The 21,940-nt window shown below is 34.6% G+C and overlaps 2 protein-coding genes across 3 annotated transcripts; one reads left to right on the top strand and one right to left on the bottom strand.

Moving 5' to 3' along the window:
- Positions 1-482: 482 nt before the first annotated feature.
- Positions 483-12,673, top strand: LOC111596962 (BTB/POZ domain-containing protein 7). The gene is made up of 4 exons (XM_023311423.2): positions 483-707; positions 9,065-9,553; positions 9,609-12,122; positions 12,179-12,673. The coding sequence occupies exons 2-4, from the start codon at positions 9,182-9,184 to the stop codon at positions 12,320-12,322; spliced, it is 3,030 nt and encodes a 1,009-aa protein (XP_023167191.1). The 5' UTR covers positions 483-707; positions 9,065-9,181; the 3' UTR covers positions 12,323-12,673.
- Positions 12,674-16,780: 4,107 nt separating this feature from the next.
- LOC111596959 (myb protein) lies at positions 16,781-19,441 on the bottom strand. Of its 2 annotated transcripts, XM_023311419.1 has the most exons (3): positions 18,839-18,956; positions 17,509-18,764; positions 16,781-17,434 (listed from the first exon to the last, which is right to left on the bottom strand). In XM_023311419.1, exons 1-3 carry the CDS (start codon positions 18,871-18,873, stop codon positions 16,803-16,805), a joined length of 1,923 nt encoding a protein of 640 aa, XP_023167187.1. In that variant the 5' UTR covers positions 18,874-18,956; the 3' UTR covers positions 16,781-16,802. The 2 variants fall into 2 exon arrangements, with proteins under 2 accessions (XP_023167187.1, XP_023167186.1); XM_023311418.1 differs by having other exon boundaries at positions 17,509-19,441.
- Positions 19,442-21,940: the final 2,499 nt, after the last annotated feature.

The following is a 21,940-nucleotide window of genomic DNA, read 5'->3' as shown; positions in this document are numbered from 1 at the left end:
TTTAGCTGTTTAAAGTAGTCATTCTGGCTTATACAACCCAAGATTTGGTAACATTGCGCTTCACCATTGCACACAAGTAAGGGGACCAACCAAATACGAAGTTGAGTATTTGTGTTAAGACAAATATGTTGCATGGCTAGTGATGTCTCAAATATAACAGAAAAAAAATTGGTAGCTTACTTTTGCGATAATACATCCGGTATGCCTAATATCTTCATTACTTTCATTTAAAAGCCATATCATTCAAGCAGGCGACCTCAAATTTTTCAACAGGAAAAAGACTGACGCCGAACATTTTACGTACCTTTTCATTCCCGACGAAAATAAAAAAGTATAAGCTTTAAAGTGGAATCCAAAGGAATGCTGTCAAAAACGAAGTGGAAACTCCGCGTATTACCGATAGTGCGTACAATATTACTATCGAGTGTATTTCCGATATTATTTTATCACATCTCTACCCTCGGTCTCGTGAAAACTTAATTTTGTCTTATAAAGCTAGATGCATAGTTTTCAAATTTTTATAAACATTATCAATGGGTAAACTGATTAACAGAAAATAGTACTGATAATTATTTAATGTTGCAAAAAAAAAATTATTCAGTTACAACGATAAGTTCTCGTTAGCTAATGTGAAAAAATTGGCATACGTTCTGTGCGGTAAAACTGCATCAAAATGATAGTGAAGAGTGTAAACATGTATAATTCAAGTGAGTAATAATACTTTACAATGTTTATTATATTATACAAACCTTATATAGACTTCAGTCTGCACTAATATATTAAAGTTTGTACTAATAAACACATGTTTAAAAGTACATTGGTTTTATTTTTTGTATATCACTATTATCTCACTAAATACATGTATAAAAATAATCGAAAATATGTTTCAATATGCAAACTAATGATAAATATGTGTTATAAACATACAAGATCATGTGTATGCATTCAATTAATTCATTATGTACATACACATATATTTCTGTATGTGTGTACATAAGTATACTAAAAGTTCATGAGAAAATTTTATTTTTTAAATCAAAGATATAAACTATTGTGTGAACTTGGCAATGTAGGTCAAGGTAATTTAATACATTCGGCATTGCTTTACTCATTACTCATTAAAATTTATAAAGTATAGGTGTTGGTGAAAAATGTATTAGTTTTAAAACAAGTGAAAGTGATCTCGCCTGAAGAAATCGTGAATCCAAATTACACTGCTGTTTCAATTATTAGCTATGTACACATGTATACAATAACACTAAAATTTAAATAAATGCAAGTACACCTAGGTGTATGCACCTAATCACATAATAGATAAAATAGATACATCTTCAGGCTTGAAATTGCGTGTTAAGAAGTTAAAAATAAATTATCGTACAAAATATAATTTGTTTTTTTTTTTTTTTTTTTTTTTTTTAATGAGTGACTAAGGGAAATTAGACACCGTTTTCGTTCTCTTCCGATACCATCACCGCAAAATTTGATATGAAAGCGGAAAACGCAAAATTAGAGTAGCAACTACCATAAATGCGAAATGTAGAGAATATATCTAGCTTATTGCTAATTTATGCATGGTATTGCTAATTGTTAACTTGATTGATATACTATACTAGAAAATAAATTGAAAATGTGTTGGCTATCTCTAAATAGATTCGATATGTAAACAGAAGTTATCGGTCATTTAAAAAAAACTGGGTCAGTTAAGTTATGTGTTAAAATTAGGCATATAATTAATACCCTGTTAAGCTCTTGTAAAGAAAATCAGTAAAAGTAATACGCTTCAATTTTTATACCCTGAAACCATTTATTTTGATAAAAAAAAAACGTGTAACACAGTTGCTATCGTAAAAATTCAAATATATTAAAAATTGCGGTTCTACGGGAACCAATGGAAGAAAATAGATCAAAGACCTTGTTGGCTATAAACCCGAGACTATATATCAATACTCCGTCTAGATAGTCATTTGGTTACTGTTAAATTACCCATAAATTATATATATATTCTAAATCAGAACGACGAACTGAGTTGATTTAACCCTGTTAGTATGATCTTAGCATATATAATAATTATTCCCGTTTTAATGTTATCACTTAAAAACGTCATAGAACTTACGTTACTAAATTAAATTTGAAAATAGAGTATACATTTTGCATTAGTTTCATATATATTAAGTTAAATATATATATATATGCTTGATCGTCATACTTTTTTTTAAGTGGACAAATGCTGTTTATTTGGTAGTAGTCTCATAATATAACATAGTGTATTAACAGACAGGAGGCGTGGAAGACCCCATAAAGTATAAAGTACAATATATAATTGTTACCCAGGACGACGAACTGACTCGGTTTAGCCGTGTTTGTATGTATGGACGCATCGATCTTAGAATATATAAAAGCTGAAGACTGTTATCCCTGTATAGAACGCAGATCTTAATTGTTTCAAATAATATCAAACTTGACTTATTAAACTATATCTCATACGTGTTTGGAAGTAGAGTATACATTTAGCTTTAGTTTCATGTAAATTAATTTTTTTTAAATATATACTATACATACAAAAATATAATATATTTACCATATGCATAGTCTATTAGGTCTGATACCAACACTACATATGAAGTCAGTAAGAATGCTAGCTCCAATAGATTTCAAATTATTCTATAAACAACTTAGTCACTGAGTTTACTTTTTACTTGAATGTTATGTATACGTAATTTTTCTCTTTCCAAAGTAAAATCTTATGCCAGTACCATGCCATAGGAGGGACAGTATCAAAAAGGCAAATCAATAAAGTTCGTTCAGTTCGACACTCATTCTCGTCTTTCCGCTATTACTATTACATTCGCAATTAGGTAGTTTTGGCTATTAAATATATCCGTTCCTGTAAGGCAAGAATACCTTTATTACTCGTATGACAATTAAAAATGTAATGATATTTTGATACCTTATTTTTATTGTATACAATAATCATATATATTTGTATTCGAATCCAAGCTATTGCTATGAATATCCGTCAGTTGCCAAATGTTGAACATTTTATAGAATATATTTATTTATATACGACTCCATATATACGTCTTTTGTTAAAATAAAACTTAGAAAATAATACTTATCCATTTTCATAATATCGTACAAACCCGAATTAATAAGATAATTTTAAACAGTAGACTAGAACTCTGGATAACAATATTAAAAGGAAAAGTGAAAAGTAGTAGAAAACTCTTAAAGTATTAATACAAAATTAACAGGGTTGAGGTAGTATAACATAAATAAAAAATCCAATAGTGACAGAATATACAAATAATGAAATAAAACATTAAAGTTAGCAAATTTCACCGGGCAACTTTTTTTATTGAATACTTTCACCATCAAATAGCATATTTGAAAAAAAATGATTAAAAAATAAAAGAAAAATCCCCGATATTAGGACACCAGGCCTCAGACCAACGTCTCTTCGGCAATGCTCATCACTACTACCAGCATCGTCATTTGATTTTTAAAAAAAATTAATTTAATTAATTAATTAAAATTAAAGCTAATTAAAAATAAAAAATCCGGCGTTCCTTCTAAACTACAGAAGCTGATGAAAATAGATTTAAAATTGCGTTTCTCCGTACAAAAAGGAATGCAAGCTTCCCTACGTATATACACACGTATGGACAAAAATGCGTACGCCTGGCGCTTGGTTTAGTAACTTCTCTAATATAGACAGTCATACTTACAGCCTTGATATATAGCGTTAGATGTAATTGTATTATTCCGGAAATATATGTTTTAAAATTCCTTTGTACTTGTATATTTTTATATTGTTAGTGTACCGGTGCGTGTGTTTTTGAACTTGCATAGCGAAAGTATAGTCTACTTTCCAGTTGATGGCAGTTGACTAGTTGCTCACTTCTAATCGGGATTTTAACTTACCTATTAATTTAATAACAAAATACGGATTTAACATGAATTATGAAAATATTTTTATACTCTTTTCTCAATTTGAATAAATAATTGGAGTAAGCCCTACAGTTAAGTCGTATTAATAATACTGCGTATATAAAAATAAAAAATATAAAAGGATCATAAAACTAGTAAGCTCTAGTCGGAGTGTCCGACTAGGAGATACCCTGATCCTCTGAGTTTAATATTTTCCGTAATTCGTATCGAGTGTTCCAAAAAAAGAAAACAAATAATATACGACATTGCAAGACTAGGTTTCGAACCCGAACTGTTTGCGCAACGTGCACCAACTCTACCAACACCGCCACTTCATAATTAAAAAAAAAAATAAAACAATAAAAAATGTATCGTCGCCGCGAGGATTGAACCTGAGACTAAACTCTAACGACCGCCGCCTCTACCAACGCAGCCACTGCATTGCTTATCAAAGCAGTTGCAAGTTTGAAGTAGCAGCCAATAATTCAGCACAGTTCAATCGTAATTTCGATTCTTCGAATAGAAAAGAATACACGCATTTGAATGTATGTGTGCACACACATAGGAAAAATGCGTGCGCGTGGTGCTGCTGACATGTGCTTTTGCAACTTGGCCAAACGTTTTGTTTAATAACTTCTGTTTTACCTAATAGATTTTAATGAAATGTTCAGCATATGATCTACATATCCTATTGGCTTGGTTGAGATGCAAACGCCTTCACATAATGGCCCTAGTTCCAACTGAACTTATACGTTAAGAATTTGGGGAAATTTGGAGCCGGTATCCACAATCCAACAAAAATCAAAATTGCATAAAATATACATAAAACTAAATACAAAATTTGGAGGCTCTAGTTCTTAGGACGTTCGAGATAAAATTTATTTAGTGCATTTCAATAATGGTTTTATTCGATAACAATTAAATGCGAATAGTTATCGAATATTTGAAACAAACTTGACCTGCGTGTGCCATACACGGACCTAAAAAAAAATTGCAAGTCTGTAGCTCTTATAGATGCTAAGATCGACGCGTTCACACATACGGGCACACACGGACGGATATGGCTCAATATACTCGGCTTGTCGTCCTGATCAAGAATAAATATACTTTATGGGGTCTGCCACGCTAACTTCTGCCTGTTACATACATTTGCACAAAACCATTATACCCTGATTTCCTCATATCTTGAGATCTTTCAATTGCCCTCATAATACTGCCGTTTAAATGTCATCGGGAATGTCTTGAAATGGTTGGTGTACGAGCCTAGAAAACAATATACCACAAAAATGAATGGAGTCGAGTAACGTCATAAAATGGTAGTGGTCATAATGTTTATTTTTAATAAAACACTTTGCATTGTTACTGTAAGTAAACGTGGTTGAAATAAATTATGGAATAGTTATTTTCTTGATTTTTTAGTTCTTAAAAATAAAATAATTGAAAAATATTTAAAAAATAAGGGAGCTAACATTTTATAAGTTAAAACAAAACAAAACTAACAACTTGCGTTTACATAGATAGTGAGAAATCAGGGTATAATGGTTTGTTAAAATGTATGTAATAGGGAGAAGGGGAGTGGCAAGCCCCTTTTTGATTAGGATAACAAGCCGAGTTTCCGTATATGTGAACGCGTCTATTTGTCCTAAATCCGATAATTATCGTTTTTTTTATTATCGATTAAAACGTGATCGAAATGCTTATATTAAATTATATCTTATACGGTTTATGAGTTAGAACTCCCAAAATTAGTTTTTTGTATATTTTATACTACTTTAGTTTTTATTGTATTTTGGATACTCGCTCCTAATTTCCCAAATTTTTTAAGTTTAAGTTCAGTTGGAAAGAGGACCAATATATATTAAAAAGTTTGCATTCTTACTAAGCTGACAGGTACTCCAATAGAATATGTAGATTATAGCTAAAAATATGTTTGGCCAATTTGTAAAGCCACATGGTAAGCAGCGCCAAGTGCTTGTAATTTTCATATACATGTGCACAAATACAGTTTCAATAACTCTTTACACACCGAAAAAGTAGAGTTATTGGCTAGGTGAAAATTAATAGGCTTTTATTCAAATTAACGAAAAATTTTTAATGCGTTATCGTTTAGTAATAAGTTTTAAATAAGATTATAAAAATAAGAGAGCAGATTTAAAATGCGTAATAAAATAAACAACAAAAACTAAAATTTTCAAGAAGAAACTGAAGAAACTGTTTACACATTGAGTCTTGGAACTAACTGTTAGAAATAACGGTGCTTTACCGTTATCTATTCTTTTTGTGTCTTGATTTTGTCTGTTTGCAAAATTTTTTACAATTTGGCTGTGAAATTTTGTTAAATACCAATCTAAAAACTTTAACTTTTAAAATGTCTGGCAAAAGATTAAGTTTTGATGAGGTCCGATTAATGTATTATAATCACAAGTTGGACAAATCTGTTTTAGAATTAGTTTCAAGTTTAATAGTACAGTACGGCAATCATACGCCATCATAAGGTACAGCTACTCTTTAAGAGTTGCACGAAAGAAAACACTGCTTTTATTTGTAAATGTAGAAAAGGGCTTTAATCTAGCTGTAAACATAATTAGTCAGCCGGAAAAATATTGGGAAAACTTCACATTTTGCAACGAAACAATAGTAATACTGTACAGTATCAACGCTCCATCCAGATTATGGGCAAAGCCTTAACTAATAATAATGCATCATTTAGTTTTAGTTTTTTTTTATTATTTAATTTAATAAATATTATTAAACAACTTACCATTAAAATAAATTTCAAATTTGAAATAAAGGCCATTAACTTTGCACCTAAAGTCAAAAATTGTATTATTTTTTTCAGTGTATAAAAAGTTCCTTGACAAACTGTACATTCAAATGCGTGCTTTTTCAATAATGCATCATTTAGTTTTAGTTTTTTTTATTATTTAATTCAATAAATATTATTAGACAACTTACCATTAAAATAAATTTCAAATTTGAAATAAAGGCCATTAACTTTGCACCTAAAGTCAAAAATTGTATTATTTTTTTCAGTGTATAAAAAGTTCCTTGACAAACTGTACATTCAAATGCGTGCTTTTTCGTCTGCTCCAAAATTTTGCACATTATATATGTATACATTTTTTCTTTTTGATAAATGTAATATTTGATTATGAAGATGTGTGCAGAAATTATGTAGGAAACAAAATGTGTAAAAGGTAGAAAAAGTGTTGCGTATATGAACATACAGTGGTTCACAGCTTATTTCAACCAGCACCTTAAAAAAAGTTTGTTGGGCTATAAAATCTAAACTATTGGGAGTATCCCGAAAATTTAAATGCAGGTTGTTAGTGTGATGTTTAAACTAATATAAAATCAATTCATTTATTTTTTAAATATTTTTTCAATATTTAATAATGTTTAAAAACTAAAAATTGAGACCAAAACAGTTCCACAGCTTATTTCAACCACTTATGAAATAACATTATATAACACTAAAATAACATAAAATAATAAAAAATTAATACTTAGTGTGACCACCCTTTTGGTTAACTATTATTTTAAGTCTTTTTGGGATAGATTCCACCAACTTTTTGGTGACTTCTGGAGTAATTTTTTCCCATCCCTCAACCAATGCAGCTTTTAGGTCCGATTTGTTGGATATATTGTGTTTGCGAATGTTTTTTTCCAAAATCGACCACAAATTCTCGATTACATTTAAATCTGGTGACTGGGCTGGTGGTTTCATAACGTGCGGACATTTCCAGATCAGCCAAGTCTGGACAATTCCCGCAGTATGTTTCGGGTCATTATCTTGATAAAATCTGAAGTCCTCCTTTGGACTTCAAAATATCAAGATATTTGCCTTTATCCATCGTAGTCTCAATGAACTCTAAGTTCCCAACGCCGGCGGCTGACATACAGGCCCAAACCATAAGACTGCCTCCGTCATGCTTTACTGTAGCCCTCAAATGTTTTGCGTCAAGCTCTCTGTTAGGCTTACGCCACACATATGAGGGCCCATCCGACCCAAACAAATTAAATTTGGACTCATCGCAAAATAAAACTGTATTCCAGAATCCAATGTCCTTGTGCAAGTGCTCCTGGGCAAATTTTAAGCGACACTTCTTGTTTTTGTCGCTTATAAAAGGCTTCTTGCGTGGTACTCTGCCATTAAAGTCATGTTCCCGAAGCACACGGCGAATTGTTTCTGGGTGGCATGACTTGCCCAACTCCTCCTTAACATCATTGGCTACTTGTCGAGCCGATATCCTTGGATTATCCCGGATTTTTCTCACAATATAGCGCTCGTCCGTGGGATTAAAAATTTTGTTTGGAGCATTTCTGCCTTTATCGTGGGTTCTATTTTCACGGACAAACCGGTATATGATGCTTTGAACTATAGAATCACTAAATCCAACCATCTCAGCAATTTTTCTACGGGAATGACCATTTTTATAGTGTTTGAGAACAAGTTCCCGCTGCTCAATAGGTGTGCGTGGTCCCATTTAGCTAAATTCACTTTTCTGAAAGTTCAGCTTTCAAAATTCTGCAAAAATTATTTTATCACACTGCGAAAACAGTGAATAAAGCATAGAACATGAATCTACCGTTTGCATTGCAAAATAACGGATCTTTCATCAGCTGCAAAGTTTGTGGTTGAAATAAGCCGTTTTTAAACATTATTAAATATTGAAAAAATATTTAAAAAATAAATGAATTGATTTTATATTAGTTTAAACATCACACTAACAACCTGCTTTTAAATTTTTAGGATACCCCCAATAGTTTAGATTTTATAACCCAAAAAACTTTTTTTAAGGTGCTGGTTGAAATAAGCTGTGAACCACTGTATTGTGCTCATCTAAGTCCATTTAGCTGTATCCGTCTGTCTGATGAATTGCATTTTTAAAGGTAGGTTATTTATTCTAATAGAGTCCTACTGCATCAGTTTTACTTCTTTCGCACAGCTGAAAAGAGAAGCAGTATATGAATTGTCCCATTTTGCTGTTCTATATGCAAAACTTTGACATATACATGATATATTTTTAAACCGCTATTTTAATTTTTTTAATACAATCACTAAGATAATTATTTATTTACAGAAATTCGCAATTTTAATTTTTTTTAGTACAATCTAATAATTACTTATTTACAGAGATTCGGCAGATTCAATTTGCACAATTGACAAGATGAAGAAAAAGCTACATTTCGCAAACAAGTTAATGTGTTAAATCAATTTGAGTATTAAGGAATTCCAGGCTTAAAGAAGGAAATGGGTTCAAACACGTCCAACGTTGGTTACCCAATGGCCACAACTACTGAAATCGAAGGTGCTTCCAATGAAAATGGAAATGCATTTGCAGTGTCAAATACTGCAAGTATGGGCTCAACTAGTTCAAATGGTATCACTGAAGGCTCTGGCACAACTTATGCTTGTAGCGGTACACATTGTCATCGTGATCAGAGGCGAAAGCGAGTAACGGGTTTTGCGACTCTTAAGCGAAAGTTTATACGTCGCCGGCGTTCTTCAAAAGCCTGTGATCATGCGCGAGTCTTACGGGACTTTGTGTCTGAGTGGACACCTCTTGAGCTGGCATCTCTCTGTGAGGAGTTCGAAGCGTTGGCTGCATTAAGGGATTTATCGGTAAGTGAACGTTTATTATGTTTAATCAGTATTAACAATTGTTTATGTTAAACAGGTGCAAGCCGAATTAGCGCGTCCCCCAGCTACTACATATAAACAAGATCTGGCTGCTCTTTACGATTTAAATCTATGTACTGATTGTGATCTTGTATTTCGTGGATCGATTTTTCCTGTGCATCGTTCTATACTATCCTCACGTTGTACATATTTTCGAGACCTGCTTTCTGGTTGCCCTGGATTTGGGGCTCGCATATGTCTTGAACTTCCTACATCACCTATCGATGTGAAAATATTTTCTATATTGCTACGTTATTTATATACGGGCGATCTATGTGCACATGACCCGACCGTTAATATCAATTTGTTGCGTCAACTAGGTGACGATTTTGGTACACCTAACCCACTTGAACATGATCTTCGATATTTGTTAGAAACAGGGGATTATGCGGACGCAGCACTCGTATTTACAGCGGAAAGCGGAAACGATTATTTGCGTCAAGAATCGGTTAATTCCGAGTACGGGTTTCGGCCGAAACTCGAGCTACCGTGTCATAAAGCTATATTGAGTGCCCGTTCACCATTTTTCCGAAATCTTATTGCCCGCCGAACGCGCAACATTGACGAGTACGTAGAGCGCTCTATACACGTACCAACGCGCATTGTTCTTGATGAGACCGTTATACCAAAAAGATATGCGCGTGTGCTTCTACACGCTATATATTTAGATACTGTAGACTTGGCGCTCATACTACGAGGGGCTGGCACAGGATGCTCGACCGGCTCCCTTGGTGAAGTGCACGCGTTGACAAATACTGGTCGTGTTCGACCAACTACTCTCGAGGAAGCGATGGAGTTATATCAAATAGGCAGGTTTCTAGAACTTGATATTTTAGCACAGGGTTGTGAGGACTTAATACTTGAGTGGTTGTCACTTGAAACCCTATCAATGGTTTTAAAATGGGGATGTCAACCACATGGGTCTGCTTGGGTTTTTCGCCAAGCCTGCCAGTACCTACGCGAAGAATTTTCAGCAATTAGCTCCTCACCAGTGTTGAATCAGTTAGATAAATCACAGTTGGTATATGTATTACAAAGTAACTTTTTACAAGCATCAGAACTTGAAGTACTACAGGCTGTTCTAAAGTGGGGGGAACAAGAGCTTATCCGGCGCATGGAGGATCGCGAACCAAACCTTTTATCGCATACTGCCCACTCTGTAGCGAGGAAGGGTGTAAGAAAGCGTGACTTAAGTGACGTTGAGCTGCGTGAAATACTTGCCGAACTACTACCTTTGGTAAGAATGGATCATGTTTTGCCGCCAAATAGTGAAGTTCTCTGTCAAGCTATACGCCGTGGTCTCGTAAGTACACCACCATCACATATGATTGGTGACGATCGTGAAAATTTACGAATAAATGCTTGGATACGGGGAGGGAAAAACCAAGGTCTTTTTGTACGACCACGTCTTTTTATGCCATACTTTGAAGAAGTAAAAGCCTTATTAGAAGATCGAATGGCATCATCAAATCATCACCTTGAGCTTATGCGAATGCGTCGATCTCGACATTTTCCCGACATTCCAGATACCCTTTACATGGTTTCGCGCATAAACTCTTCTCCGAACAACAGCTTTGCTCCTGGTGTCACTTGTAGTATTAGTGGAAATAATAGCGAAAAAATCGATCCTACTGCTATTCCGCCACCAGATAGCCATACGCTTGCAGCAATGAGAAAGCGTGAACATAAGCTCCGCCAATCGCCAATGTGTCAAAGGGCACTGCTTCTGCCACTTTCATCAAAACATGAAATCGACCGTCAAATACGACTTCGTGTCGTGAGAGAGTTTAATCTGCCGGATGAAGTATCAGATCTGCTCGAAACTTCTCTATTAACTAACAATAGTGGCAGAGATGAGTGCAACAGTGCCCAATCGGCAATACAACCGGAGCAATGTCTATTAGAAGATGAAGATCAAAGTCCACCACCATCACCGGCAGCTACCGGTTCTACACGCCCAACAGCTGTGTCCGTCTCGTTTTTGTCGACTTCATCAATGGCCTCATCAGTGTCATCTACGTGTGGCGCAGATGGTGTACATGAATGTTACAGTCGAAATATGACTTTCCCCCGTCAGCAGCCAAATAGCCTACTTGGTGTCACAAGTCTTTTGACAGGAAATTCGGGTTCGGCCCTTCAAACAAGCTATGCTCGCCTATCAACATCAGTGCATCATCGTAACGATTTGCCGGCTTTAATTAGAGAGGGTGATTTTCGATTTCCACATACTAATGCTCTGAACTTGGTCAGAAGCGGTGAAAGTGATGCTTGTGGCTTAGACGCTAGCAATGGACACCTTTCCGATATGATGCCTGATGTAGCCATGGCCACTGCGTCATTGGGTCAACTTCACCTCAGCACTGGTGGATCTAGCTACTTGAGCAGTAATGTCAGCAATTGTCCTATTGTAAACAGTAGTGATATGTCAGAAAGCTTGCAGCTTGATTTAGGAGATGGACCGACTCCACATATCATTAGTGCTGCTGGTGTGATAACTTTACGCAACTTACAGGTGAATTGCTTTGAAATATTTAAAAAAAAAATGATTAATTGTATTTCTCAAAACAGCATCAACTACCAGAAACCAGTTTTCGTCACATAATTCAGCGTTCGAGCTCGCCGTTTGATGTTCTACGACAGGGGCAGCACTCGCCTGCTCCACAGCTTCCTCCATCAGGCGTATTAAATTCTGGGCCACCTAGATTTTTATAGAGGTTGCAAATAGCTCCCGATAAGGAACTTTATTTTAGCACTCCATTCTAAAAAAGCACAGAACTTACATTTTAAATTTATTCACGGTATAAAAAGTTATTAAAATCAATATTTCAAGGGAAATTAGTTTTATCTAAATACAAAATGTATGTAAGTAGAAAACGCTAACGTTTGCGATGCAATAAATTTATCTTATTCAAAATGTACGCCCATAACATCATTAATTTGTAATGCTGCATGTTGGATGAAAGCAGAGCGTATGTACAAAATAGAAATGAATAATATTAATGTAACAATGTCTGTCGCATCTAAAAGTACAGTTACTTTTTTTTATAATATTAATCAAATAAATCCCAGTTATATATACATAAATAATATGAAAATAATCTTTTAAAACATCAAAATATTCCTTACAAGATGCAAGATAAATTAATAATTTAATTGAAATATCAAATTTCACCAAATACAAATTTGCTGTCAAAATTTGCTATATAATATTGAAAATAATTAAGTAAAGTTAGGGAATCTAATAACTCACCAATACAATATGTGGTATTCAAATGAATGTAAATTTATACATTTAATTTTAGAAAAATATTATTATCATAATTCGACGCTTATTGTATACACAAAAGTACAGCAGGCTAAGCAATGGCCGCGCTTAGACTGCGTTATTTCACTAATCAATTCAATTCATAGGTGTGACATCTAGTACAAGTTTTTACAACGCATAACATTTGATCACTATATCCCACACAACTTCGTATTTGTAAGGGTTCCTTACTTTTAGGTACGATTTCAAACGCTCAACTGAATTTATCGAATTTCATATGAAGTCCCATTATGCTCAATTTATATCCTGCTTACTATCCGGTCTCATATACGTGTATATATATAAAAAAAACCTTAGCTTAGTTTAGTCCGAGGGTATTCACGAGTGTTTGTATATTCCAAATTGCAACTTCACAGCGGCGAAAGATGAAAGAGCAGAATCGATCTTGCCATGTCCGTCTATCCGTATGAACGCTGCGATCTCCTAAACCATGAGGCTTGAAATTCAATAATTTATAACTTGCGATAACTCATCTCATTTCCTTATTACCGATAAGGAATGGACAATTTTAGTTTTTTCAGTAACACTTCACTTTTACACTTCAGATTTACATTGTAGGTTTCTGTAATAAATACAAAGATTTGGATTTTGCTTCCTCTGTTTCTAAAAAATGTATTTCAAATACTAGATAGTTGTGCTTTGCAAATACACACAGGACTGTCAATTTGATTTAGAAAGTCTATCCATGTATATATAACACATAATCTGTACAAAAGAGTTAGATCTACAATGAGAGAGGTAGAACCAATTTTTTATGTGCATATTTCCCATTTTCTGGAATATCTGATTTACCTAAATTCATACTTAAAATTATCATTACATTGGTGTTTGGCATTATTTAAGTAAGATTTCTTGTTTTCTTTTGCACGTATAAATACAAGTAAGTTGGTATGTTTGAAAGAATAGCTCCGCTGACTGATTGGTTTTCTTACTCTGAGCTTCTTACACACCATAAGGTTAGTACTTCAAATCTAGCTAAACACGGACACCCTTGAATATAACACAAAGAGATAGAGCATCAAAATCACCTTGATAACATCTGGATGTACTTGTGTTTTGCTTACAATTATGCACATTTTGATCTCCCTCAATTTTGTGGCGTTTGGTAATTTGTGCGTACATAGATAAAAAGAGAGGCAAGTGATAAAAAGATAATCAAGATTTCCCATTATGCAGAGTGAAGCTCATTTTTCGATCAATTATCATAACTGTCGATAGTAACCCTGCTATTTTAAAAATGCAAATAGAACATTTTTTTTTTGCAATCTGTCTCATACTAGACAATAATCAAATTTTTTAACAATATTACCTAACCGGATGGCTTGGGCTCCAATGAGATCAATCCATATATTTACATACTTTACATATTTATCTACTTCTGTGGGGCAGGTCTAGGACATGAAATCTTAAGTCACCTATGGTTGCTTGAGTCATCTAGTAGTCTTAGTGATAGAGCATTATCATGGTTATGTAGTTTATTCATGTATCTTTTTGCATATAGTTGTATTTCTTCTTTAACAAGGGACAGTTTAACATCTTTGTGGATATTATAATTAATCACATACTAGGGTGTACATGTAATCATTCTGAGCGTCTGCATAATTTCATTCTGGTATCTCTGCATAATTTCGATATTAGAATTACTAGCAGTACCCCATAACTGCAATGCGTAGGTCCATACTGGCTTCAGTACAGCCTGATATAGCCTTAATTTGTTCTCACGACTAAGTTCAGAACGTGGTCCTAACAGCCAATACAGTTTCCTGGTTTTCGTCTTGAGCTGCTCTTGTTTCGATTTCATGTGATGCTTCCAAGTTAGCCGCCGATCAAGGTGAAAGGATATTCTTAAGCTTCAAAATTAATCTATCGAATCCCATTGAAAATGGGGAATAAGGGTATAGTTTTGTGTAAATGTATGTAACAGGCAAAAGGTGGCAAAAAGTGCAGATTTTTGGATTTCTACCAAACAAATAGAATATGTAGAAGCATTTGGGCAATTTGCAAAAACACACGTCAAGCAGCGCCACATTCAGTGGCGCTGTTGGTAGAAGCGGCGCTCGTAAGCTATAATCTCTCGGTTGGAGCTTGACAGCGAGGGGACATTATTGTTTTTTTTTTTACAATTATGACGCGCGTTACGTAATCAATGTGGGTTTGAATCTTGGTGTATAGAGCTGGGATCAGGGTATCGTCTAATCGGGCACCCCGACTATCTTACTTGTTTTAAATAAATCTTATATTTAAAAATACCAACAAAAATTATAAAATATTTTAATCTTTTGTTTTCTCGAAAAAGTTTATGCTGCACCAGCTGCGAGTTTTTTTTACTTTATAGCAACTGTATTTTGGTTTTTATACCCTGATCCCATTGAAAATGGGAAATCAGGGTATAATGGTTTTGTGTAAATGTATGTAACAGGCAGAAGGAGGCGTGGCAGACCCCATAAAGTATATATATTCTTGATCAGGATGACAAGCCGAGTCGATTGAGCCCTGTCCGTCCGTCTGTCCGTATGTGTGAACGCGTGGATCTCAGCATCTATAAGAGCTAGAGGCTTGACATTTTCAAGTTTGTTTCAAATATTCGATAACTATTCGCATTTAATTGTTATCGAATAAAACCATTATTGAAATGCACTAAATAAATTTTATCTCGAACGTCTTAAGAACTAGAGCCTCCAAATTTTGTATTTAGTTTTATGTATATTTTATGCAATTTTGATTTTTGTTGGATTGTGGATACCGGCTCCAAATTTCCCTAAATTCTTAACGTATAAGTTCAGTTGGAACTAGGGCCATTATGTGAAATAGGATATGTAGATCATATGCTGAAAATTAAAATCCATTAAGTAAAACTGAAGTTAAACAAAACGTTTGGCCAAATTGCAAAAGCACATGTCAGCAGCGCCAAGCGCACGCATTTTTCCTATGCGTGTGCACACATATATTCAAATGCGTGTATTCTTTTCTATTCCAAGAATTGAAATTGCGATTGAATTGTGCTGAATTATTAGATGCTACTTATGTTCAAATTTGCCACTGCTCCCGAAAGCGGAGCAGTGGCTGCGTTGGTAGAGGCGGCGCTCGTATACAGCTCGGTCCGGAGTTCGAGACCAGTGGAGATGAAACATTTTGTATTGTTTTATTTATTTTTTTAAATTATGAATTTAATAATTATGAGCAAATAATCCGGGTTCGAAACCTGGTCTCGCAATGTTGATTTTTATTTGTTTTCGTTTTTTTTTAATACTCGATACAAACTACTGAAAATTTAAAAGCTCAGAGGACTGGGATCAGGGTATCTCCTAGTCGGGCACCTCGACTAGAGCTTTCTTACTTGTTTTAACACCCGTTTGTATGACCTAAAGTTTTTCTCACGTTTTGCCGGCAAAAGCTATACTGTGAAGCCAATATAGTTACTATTTATACAAAAACAGCATTATATGAGTTATGGTTTTTAAATATTAAATTCCTGGTTATTATGTTCATCTTCAATGGAAGAATAGTAAATTAATATATGACTTGTATCCGAAATCTTTTGTTTACTGTAGTATGCCGGCAACCAATTCAGTACTACGCAATCGCTGTCACGCGATTTGCCCATATAATGGTTCGTTCACATTGACATGAGTAAAACAATTTAAGGGAAAATTAGATTAATTTTTAGCATAAATAATGATCCATATGTATAGATGTTGTCTTCTATTCTGATAAAGCGGCATAGATTAAGTTTAATTGTTTTTTAATAAGTGAATACAAGTTTTAAAGGGACAATTTTATTTTATTTCCACATAGTTTTGTACATGCTATAAATAATTATCATCTATATCTTTATTTATTACAGCATTTAATTTATTAATTCTTTTTTCATTTTTGTTTCTCAAAATTTAATGACCGTGGCATTAAGTCGAGATTCTGAAGACATGCATATGCTTGTTTCTCCATAAAAATTTGATCTTTGGTTTTGCCACATGCAACTCGGGCCCATTTTGGATCCAGAAGATGATCGTTGGAAACGACACGAAACCTCTGACCGTATGGTCTATTTTCTTTTTTGCCCTCGTCGAATAATAGGTCCTGTTCACTATCTAGAGTCTCCTCAACAATGTTACTTGGGGAGAAATGCGTAACCGATTGTTCCGACATAAGAAATTTACTAGGTGTCTCTGTTATAAACGGTTGCGTTTTTTTTTCGTATTGTGATAAGTTTACGTTCCAACTAGGAAGCAAAGATTTTCTGGCTCGCTTTGGCGCAGGCGAATACAGACTTATATTTGCAAGAGTATTTGAACATTCTGGTTTGGATATGTTATCGCATCTATTTTCAGCTTTACTGATATTAAACTCAGAGTCATTTAGTTGTTCCTCATTGATAATTTCTGCAAGATCTTCAGCTAGACTCGAAGGACTAGACGGTACGTAAGAGCGTCCATCCAATTTTTTTCCAATAGCAGCAAGAGCATTTTTGAATGGGGTTGGAGTGCGTGGGCCAACTAAACCTATAAAAATTCAATTTTAAATTGTATTTATAAGCATAATAAAATGTAAAATGATTTAGTATAATATTACATACTTTTATGTGGCGTTTCAATTGATGTGGTTTCCAACTCTTTTTTTATTTCCATTCCCACTCTGTTATACGTTTTGGTAACTGGTGTGCTTGCTGGTAAATTCATATCCTTAAATGTTGTGAGACAAGGTGATTTAAGGAACTGGCTTGGTGAAAAGGGCAGTGGTTTAATAGGGGTTATAACTGGCGTTTGTGGTAATTTTGATTTCATGTCACTTTTTAACAAATCTGAAATTTTCAATGCATCTGGAATGTGTTTGCGTGACCGTTTCAGTATATTAGGTGTAGCCCTAAGTTTTATATCATATTGTAAAAGAGGTAATGATGTCCTGAATGTGCCCTTCATAGATGCATTGACATTATGTGTATCAATAGTTGAAGAATCAGAAGTTTCGAGGGGTTCAGTGTACATTTCTTTAATTACATCATCGGTTTTTATAACTGTAACAAAAGCGTCTTTATATGATTCTACAGCTTTATTGATTTCTGATTTGTATAAATCAGAAATACTGTTATTAAAAAGAGTTGATTTGGTATATAAAGCTTGTGGGCACTTATTAATACCACCAGTTTTAATCAATTCGATAAGACGAGTGCGTGAGCTTTTTAAATCACTACCAGATACGGAATTAACAGATCTACGCTCAGCATCATATTTACGACGCATTGTAGAATTCCAATGATTTTTTATAGCATTATCAGTTCGACCTGGCAGCAGTTTTGCAATCTTAGCCCATTGATTTCCCAACTTTAAATGGGCATTGTAAATTATTGTATCTTCTTCATCCGTCCAAGCGGTTTTCTTAATACTTGGATTAAGATGGTTATGCCAACGTTCACGGCATTGTTTTCCAATCCGTCCATTTAGATACCGAGCAATCAAAGTCCACTTCTTTGGTCCAAATCGATGCACAAGTTCAATAACTTTCTCATCTTCTTCGCGCGTCCACGGTCCTTTAATAAGCTCTGGGTTCAATACCTTCGCCCAACGCTGTTGAACTTGTTGCTCAAGTCTATCTTTAAAATGTGATCCAATAATATCCCAGCGTTCCCGATGTTTTTCAACTAAAGATTTAAGTAAAATGTCTTCTGATTTCGACCAACGCTTACCGAAACCATAGTTTGGATGCCCAGTTACTGATTTCGTTGGTGTTTTCAGCTGAAACTTAACGGGCACTCCGTTTTCTATATGTTCACTTTGTGTGTTCAGATCGACTAAATTTATGGATTTCGAAACATTATTATTTGAAGGGCCAAACCTATTACCATTAACATTTACATCGAGGGATTTGTTAATGGTATGTAGTTCTGAATAATTAAATAAACTACCTACTTCATCGTCAATAGGGTCGCCTTCTTCAGTATCATGATCGGAATATTCCGATGTCTCTGATTTTTCTGATAATGCGTCAAATTGCAGGACTGAATTTTTGTTACCGGAATCAGCGTCAATATTTGCCATGATTATAGATTTCTTAATGTCTTTTTTTCTTGTTTTCGTGGTGAACAATAGTGGAAAACTTCCGGAAGCACTCTCTCAGGATGTAGATAGTGATGAACGTTTCCAGTGCAATATAAGCACTTGACAAAACTTTGCAGATGAGGATAAACCATATAATGTGCGCATATATCACTTAAGGAATTATTTTGAATGTGCCTTTTGCAGCTTAGACAGAGCACAAATTTTGTTGGATGTCGATCCGTTCGTAATAAGGGGTGCGTTGCATCGTTTTCTGAACGGCCGACAATTTCGATTTCCGAAAGATTATACGCACGTTTTGAGTTATAGACGTTGCGAAGCTCCTTATTTAAAAACAAATTCTCATCCATTTATGCAAAATATTTATATTATGAATACATACACATAAATATATTTAGTTATAAATATATTTGCATATTAGTTTATAAATTGCTTGCATGTACACCGTTATATTAATTTTGTGGCAATTTAACGTATGTACATACATACATATTTATTTCTTTATATATATCGGTAGTTCAAATATATTATATTCATGGCGACGAATCGATACACCGATTTTGAAATTTTATTAAGACAATCAATGAATGAACTTATTATTACTTATGCGCATAATTTACTTTATTCTGTACAATAAATTTTTATCATTACTATTAGGCGTCGATTATTATTTGTGATCGATCATATTATCTATCCTATTGTAATCATAACCATTCCACATACATACTTTGGTCCTATGGAATTGGGACAAAAAAATTGTCGTCATTTAAGTACCATGAAAACCGTTATAACATCTTTGTGAATACTGAATTTCAAGGAATATAAAATACTTACTAATAATAACAAACCAGTATCATAATTGCTTGATGGGCTTAAGTTGCTAAAAAGAAATTGTAGTCCCATCAGCATAATCATTCGTCAATTTAGGATATTTCTTATGAACTGCTAAGCTTGCAATTATGAGTACAATTAAAATATTATATACATAGATATAGTTGATATAGTGCAGCTACAAGTACTTCGACATAGTTGTCTTTCTTATAACATATGCAGCTGACAGACAAGCAGCTTGTATTATTATTTCAGAAGTACTGCGATCTAACAGGTTTAAATGAATAAATATATTTTATGAACATTTAAGCATATGAGCAGATTCTCATCTGCGTGAATTGAATTGCGCATGAATTTCGATGAGTTGACAATAGTCATGCAATTAACTATACTCTAAAGCCGAACTTGGTCAGTCCATACCTCCATTTCATCCCTTTTAACAACTCGCATTCCGCTTCATAGCTGCTACCGAAGTGGGCAGACTTGAATTAAATATTTTCGACAGCCATTGACCATCGATGGAAAAAAAAGCTCAAGATAATGTCAATTATATACAATGCCAAAACTTCAAAAGGATTAAAGGACTATTTGATCAACGACGTGTCGACGCATAATTTTTCATTGCAGCAAGGACCAAATGGCATGCTAATTGTTTAGCTCTAATCATTTTATGGGTCATCATAGGCTGAAAGAGAAAAAGTAGTAACACTTGAGATGATAAGTAAGAAGCTTGTGTGGTTAAAGTGGTTTAGAGTTTCGTTGCCGTGTCTAAAAGTTTATCAAGTTTGCAATGACAAGGTATATATCCAGTTAGAATGTATGTCACAAACGAAGCCTTGTGGAGTTTACTCAAAGGACCAAAATGTGAATACAAATAACTGTGGTGGTGTTCAGTTGTGTAATGATCTTTATTCGTCTGAGCAAGAGTTCTTATACCCTGGCTCATGCGTATTTCATCTCTTAGCCTAAGTACATTATGTAATGAGTTCTGCGGTTGAGTGGAGCTCCAAGCGGGAGACATACTATGCTCGCCCTCTGTGTAGCTTCATATATATAGCTTGTATATACTTATATGCATATGGCATAAACATTAGGCAAGCGGCATAGACCTTAGGCAAAGTGCGTACGCGGCATCTCCCGCGCTGCTGTGGTCTGGCCATAAGTGGCTGATCATATTACATTTGTTTATCTTTGCGCTCGCCCTATGTTTATGCGTAGGGACAAATGTCACTATATGCGTATTTCGTATATACTATCATATGTTAGGCATATGACGCATTTATATGTAGAATACTCTACATTGCTTCGGATCTTATTAATATTTTATTAAATATACTACAGTATGTTCATGCCTGAGCATTCTGCGGGGGGCCAGAAAATGCGACAGCTAGCAATTGCTGCCTCTGGTTTCTCTTCTTAATCCGTGGCCTACGTCTCCGTCTGTATAGCAACCCAATTTTTCGATGCTTCCCAGAGTTCTCTGGGACGTCCAGGCACATCGTTGTTGATGCGCTGATTTCCTTGTTGGTTGATAATCCAGATATATTGCCAGAAACAATCCATCCAAGTTCGGTCTTTTGTCCCAGAGTTTTGTTGATTTTCTTTACTTTTCCCAACATTATTAAGGGAAGTAAATCAACGCCAATGACAATGTCAATTCGACTGGGCTCGTTAAAATGTGGGTCTGCTAGCGCGCAGCCATTCCAATCCTTATTGACATCCATGTCAATTTTCTTGGTCGGAAGAGCTCTCTGAAGTTTTGGCATAACAAGTGCCTGCGTTGTGGTAATGAATTTGCATTTAAACCGGGGTTTGATTGTTAAGCAAACACTATTTTTAAGGATTTCTATATTTTGCGAAATTCCTTGAACTTCCAAGTTCCGTTTAGTTCGGCGCAGTTTTAACTGTTGTGCAGCTTCTTCAGATATTGGGGTTTTTTGCGAGCCTCCACCTATAAGGGCCCTTAGCTGCTCGTATTTCCCACACTTATTTTTAATCTGGATGAGCGCTGTCGCCAGCAACGTTGCATGCCCTTTATTTTCATTTAGACAGTTGCTGCTGACGGTCTCAGTTTTATTTGCTTCCTCGTGAAGCAAATTGTTGTGTGCTTTGGTGCATTGATTG

Source organism: Drosophila hydei, unplaced genomic scaffold, assembly GCF_003285905.1.
Source record: "Drosophila hydei strain 15085-1641.00,03,60 unplaced genomic scaffold, DhydRS2 tig00000271-arrow-arrow-pilon, whole genome shotgun sequence".
NCBI classification, from domain to species: domain Eukaryota; kingdom Metazoa; phylum Arthropoda; class Insecta; order Diptera; family Drosophilidae; genus Drosophila; species Drosophila hydei.
Note: the sequence above shows the minus strand (reverse complement) of the source record. Positions and strands in the feature narration are given on the sequence as shown.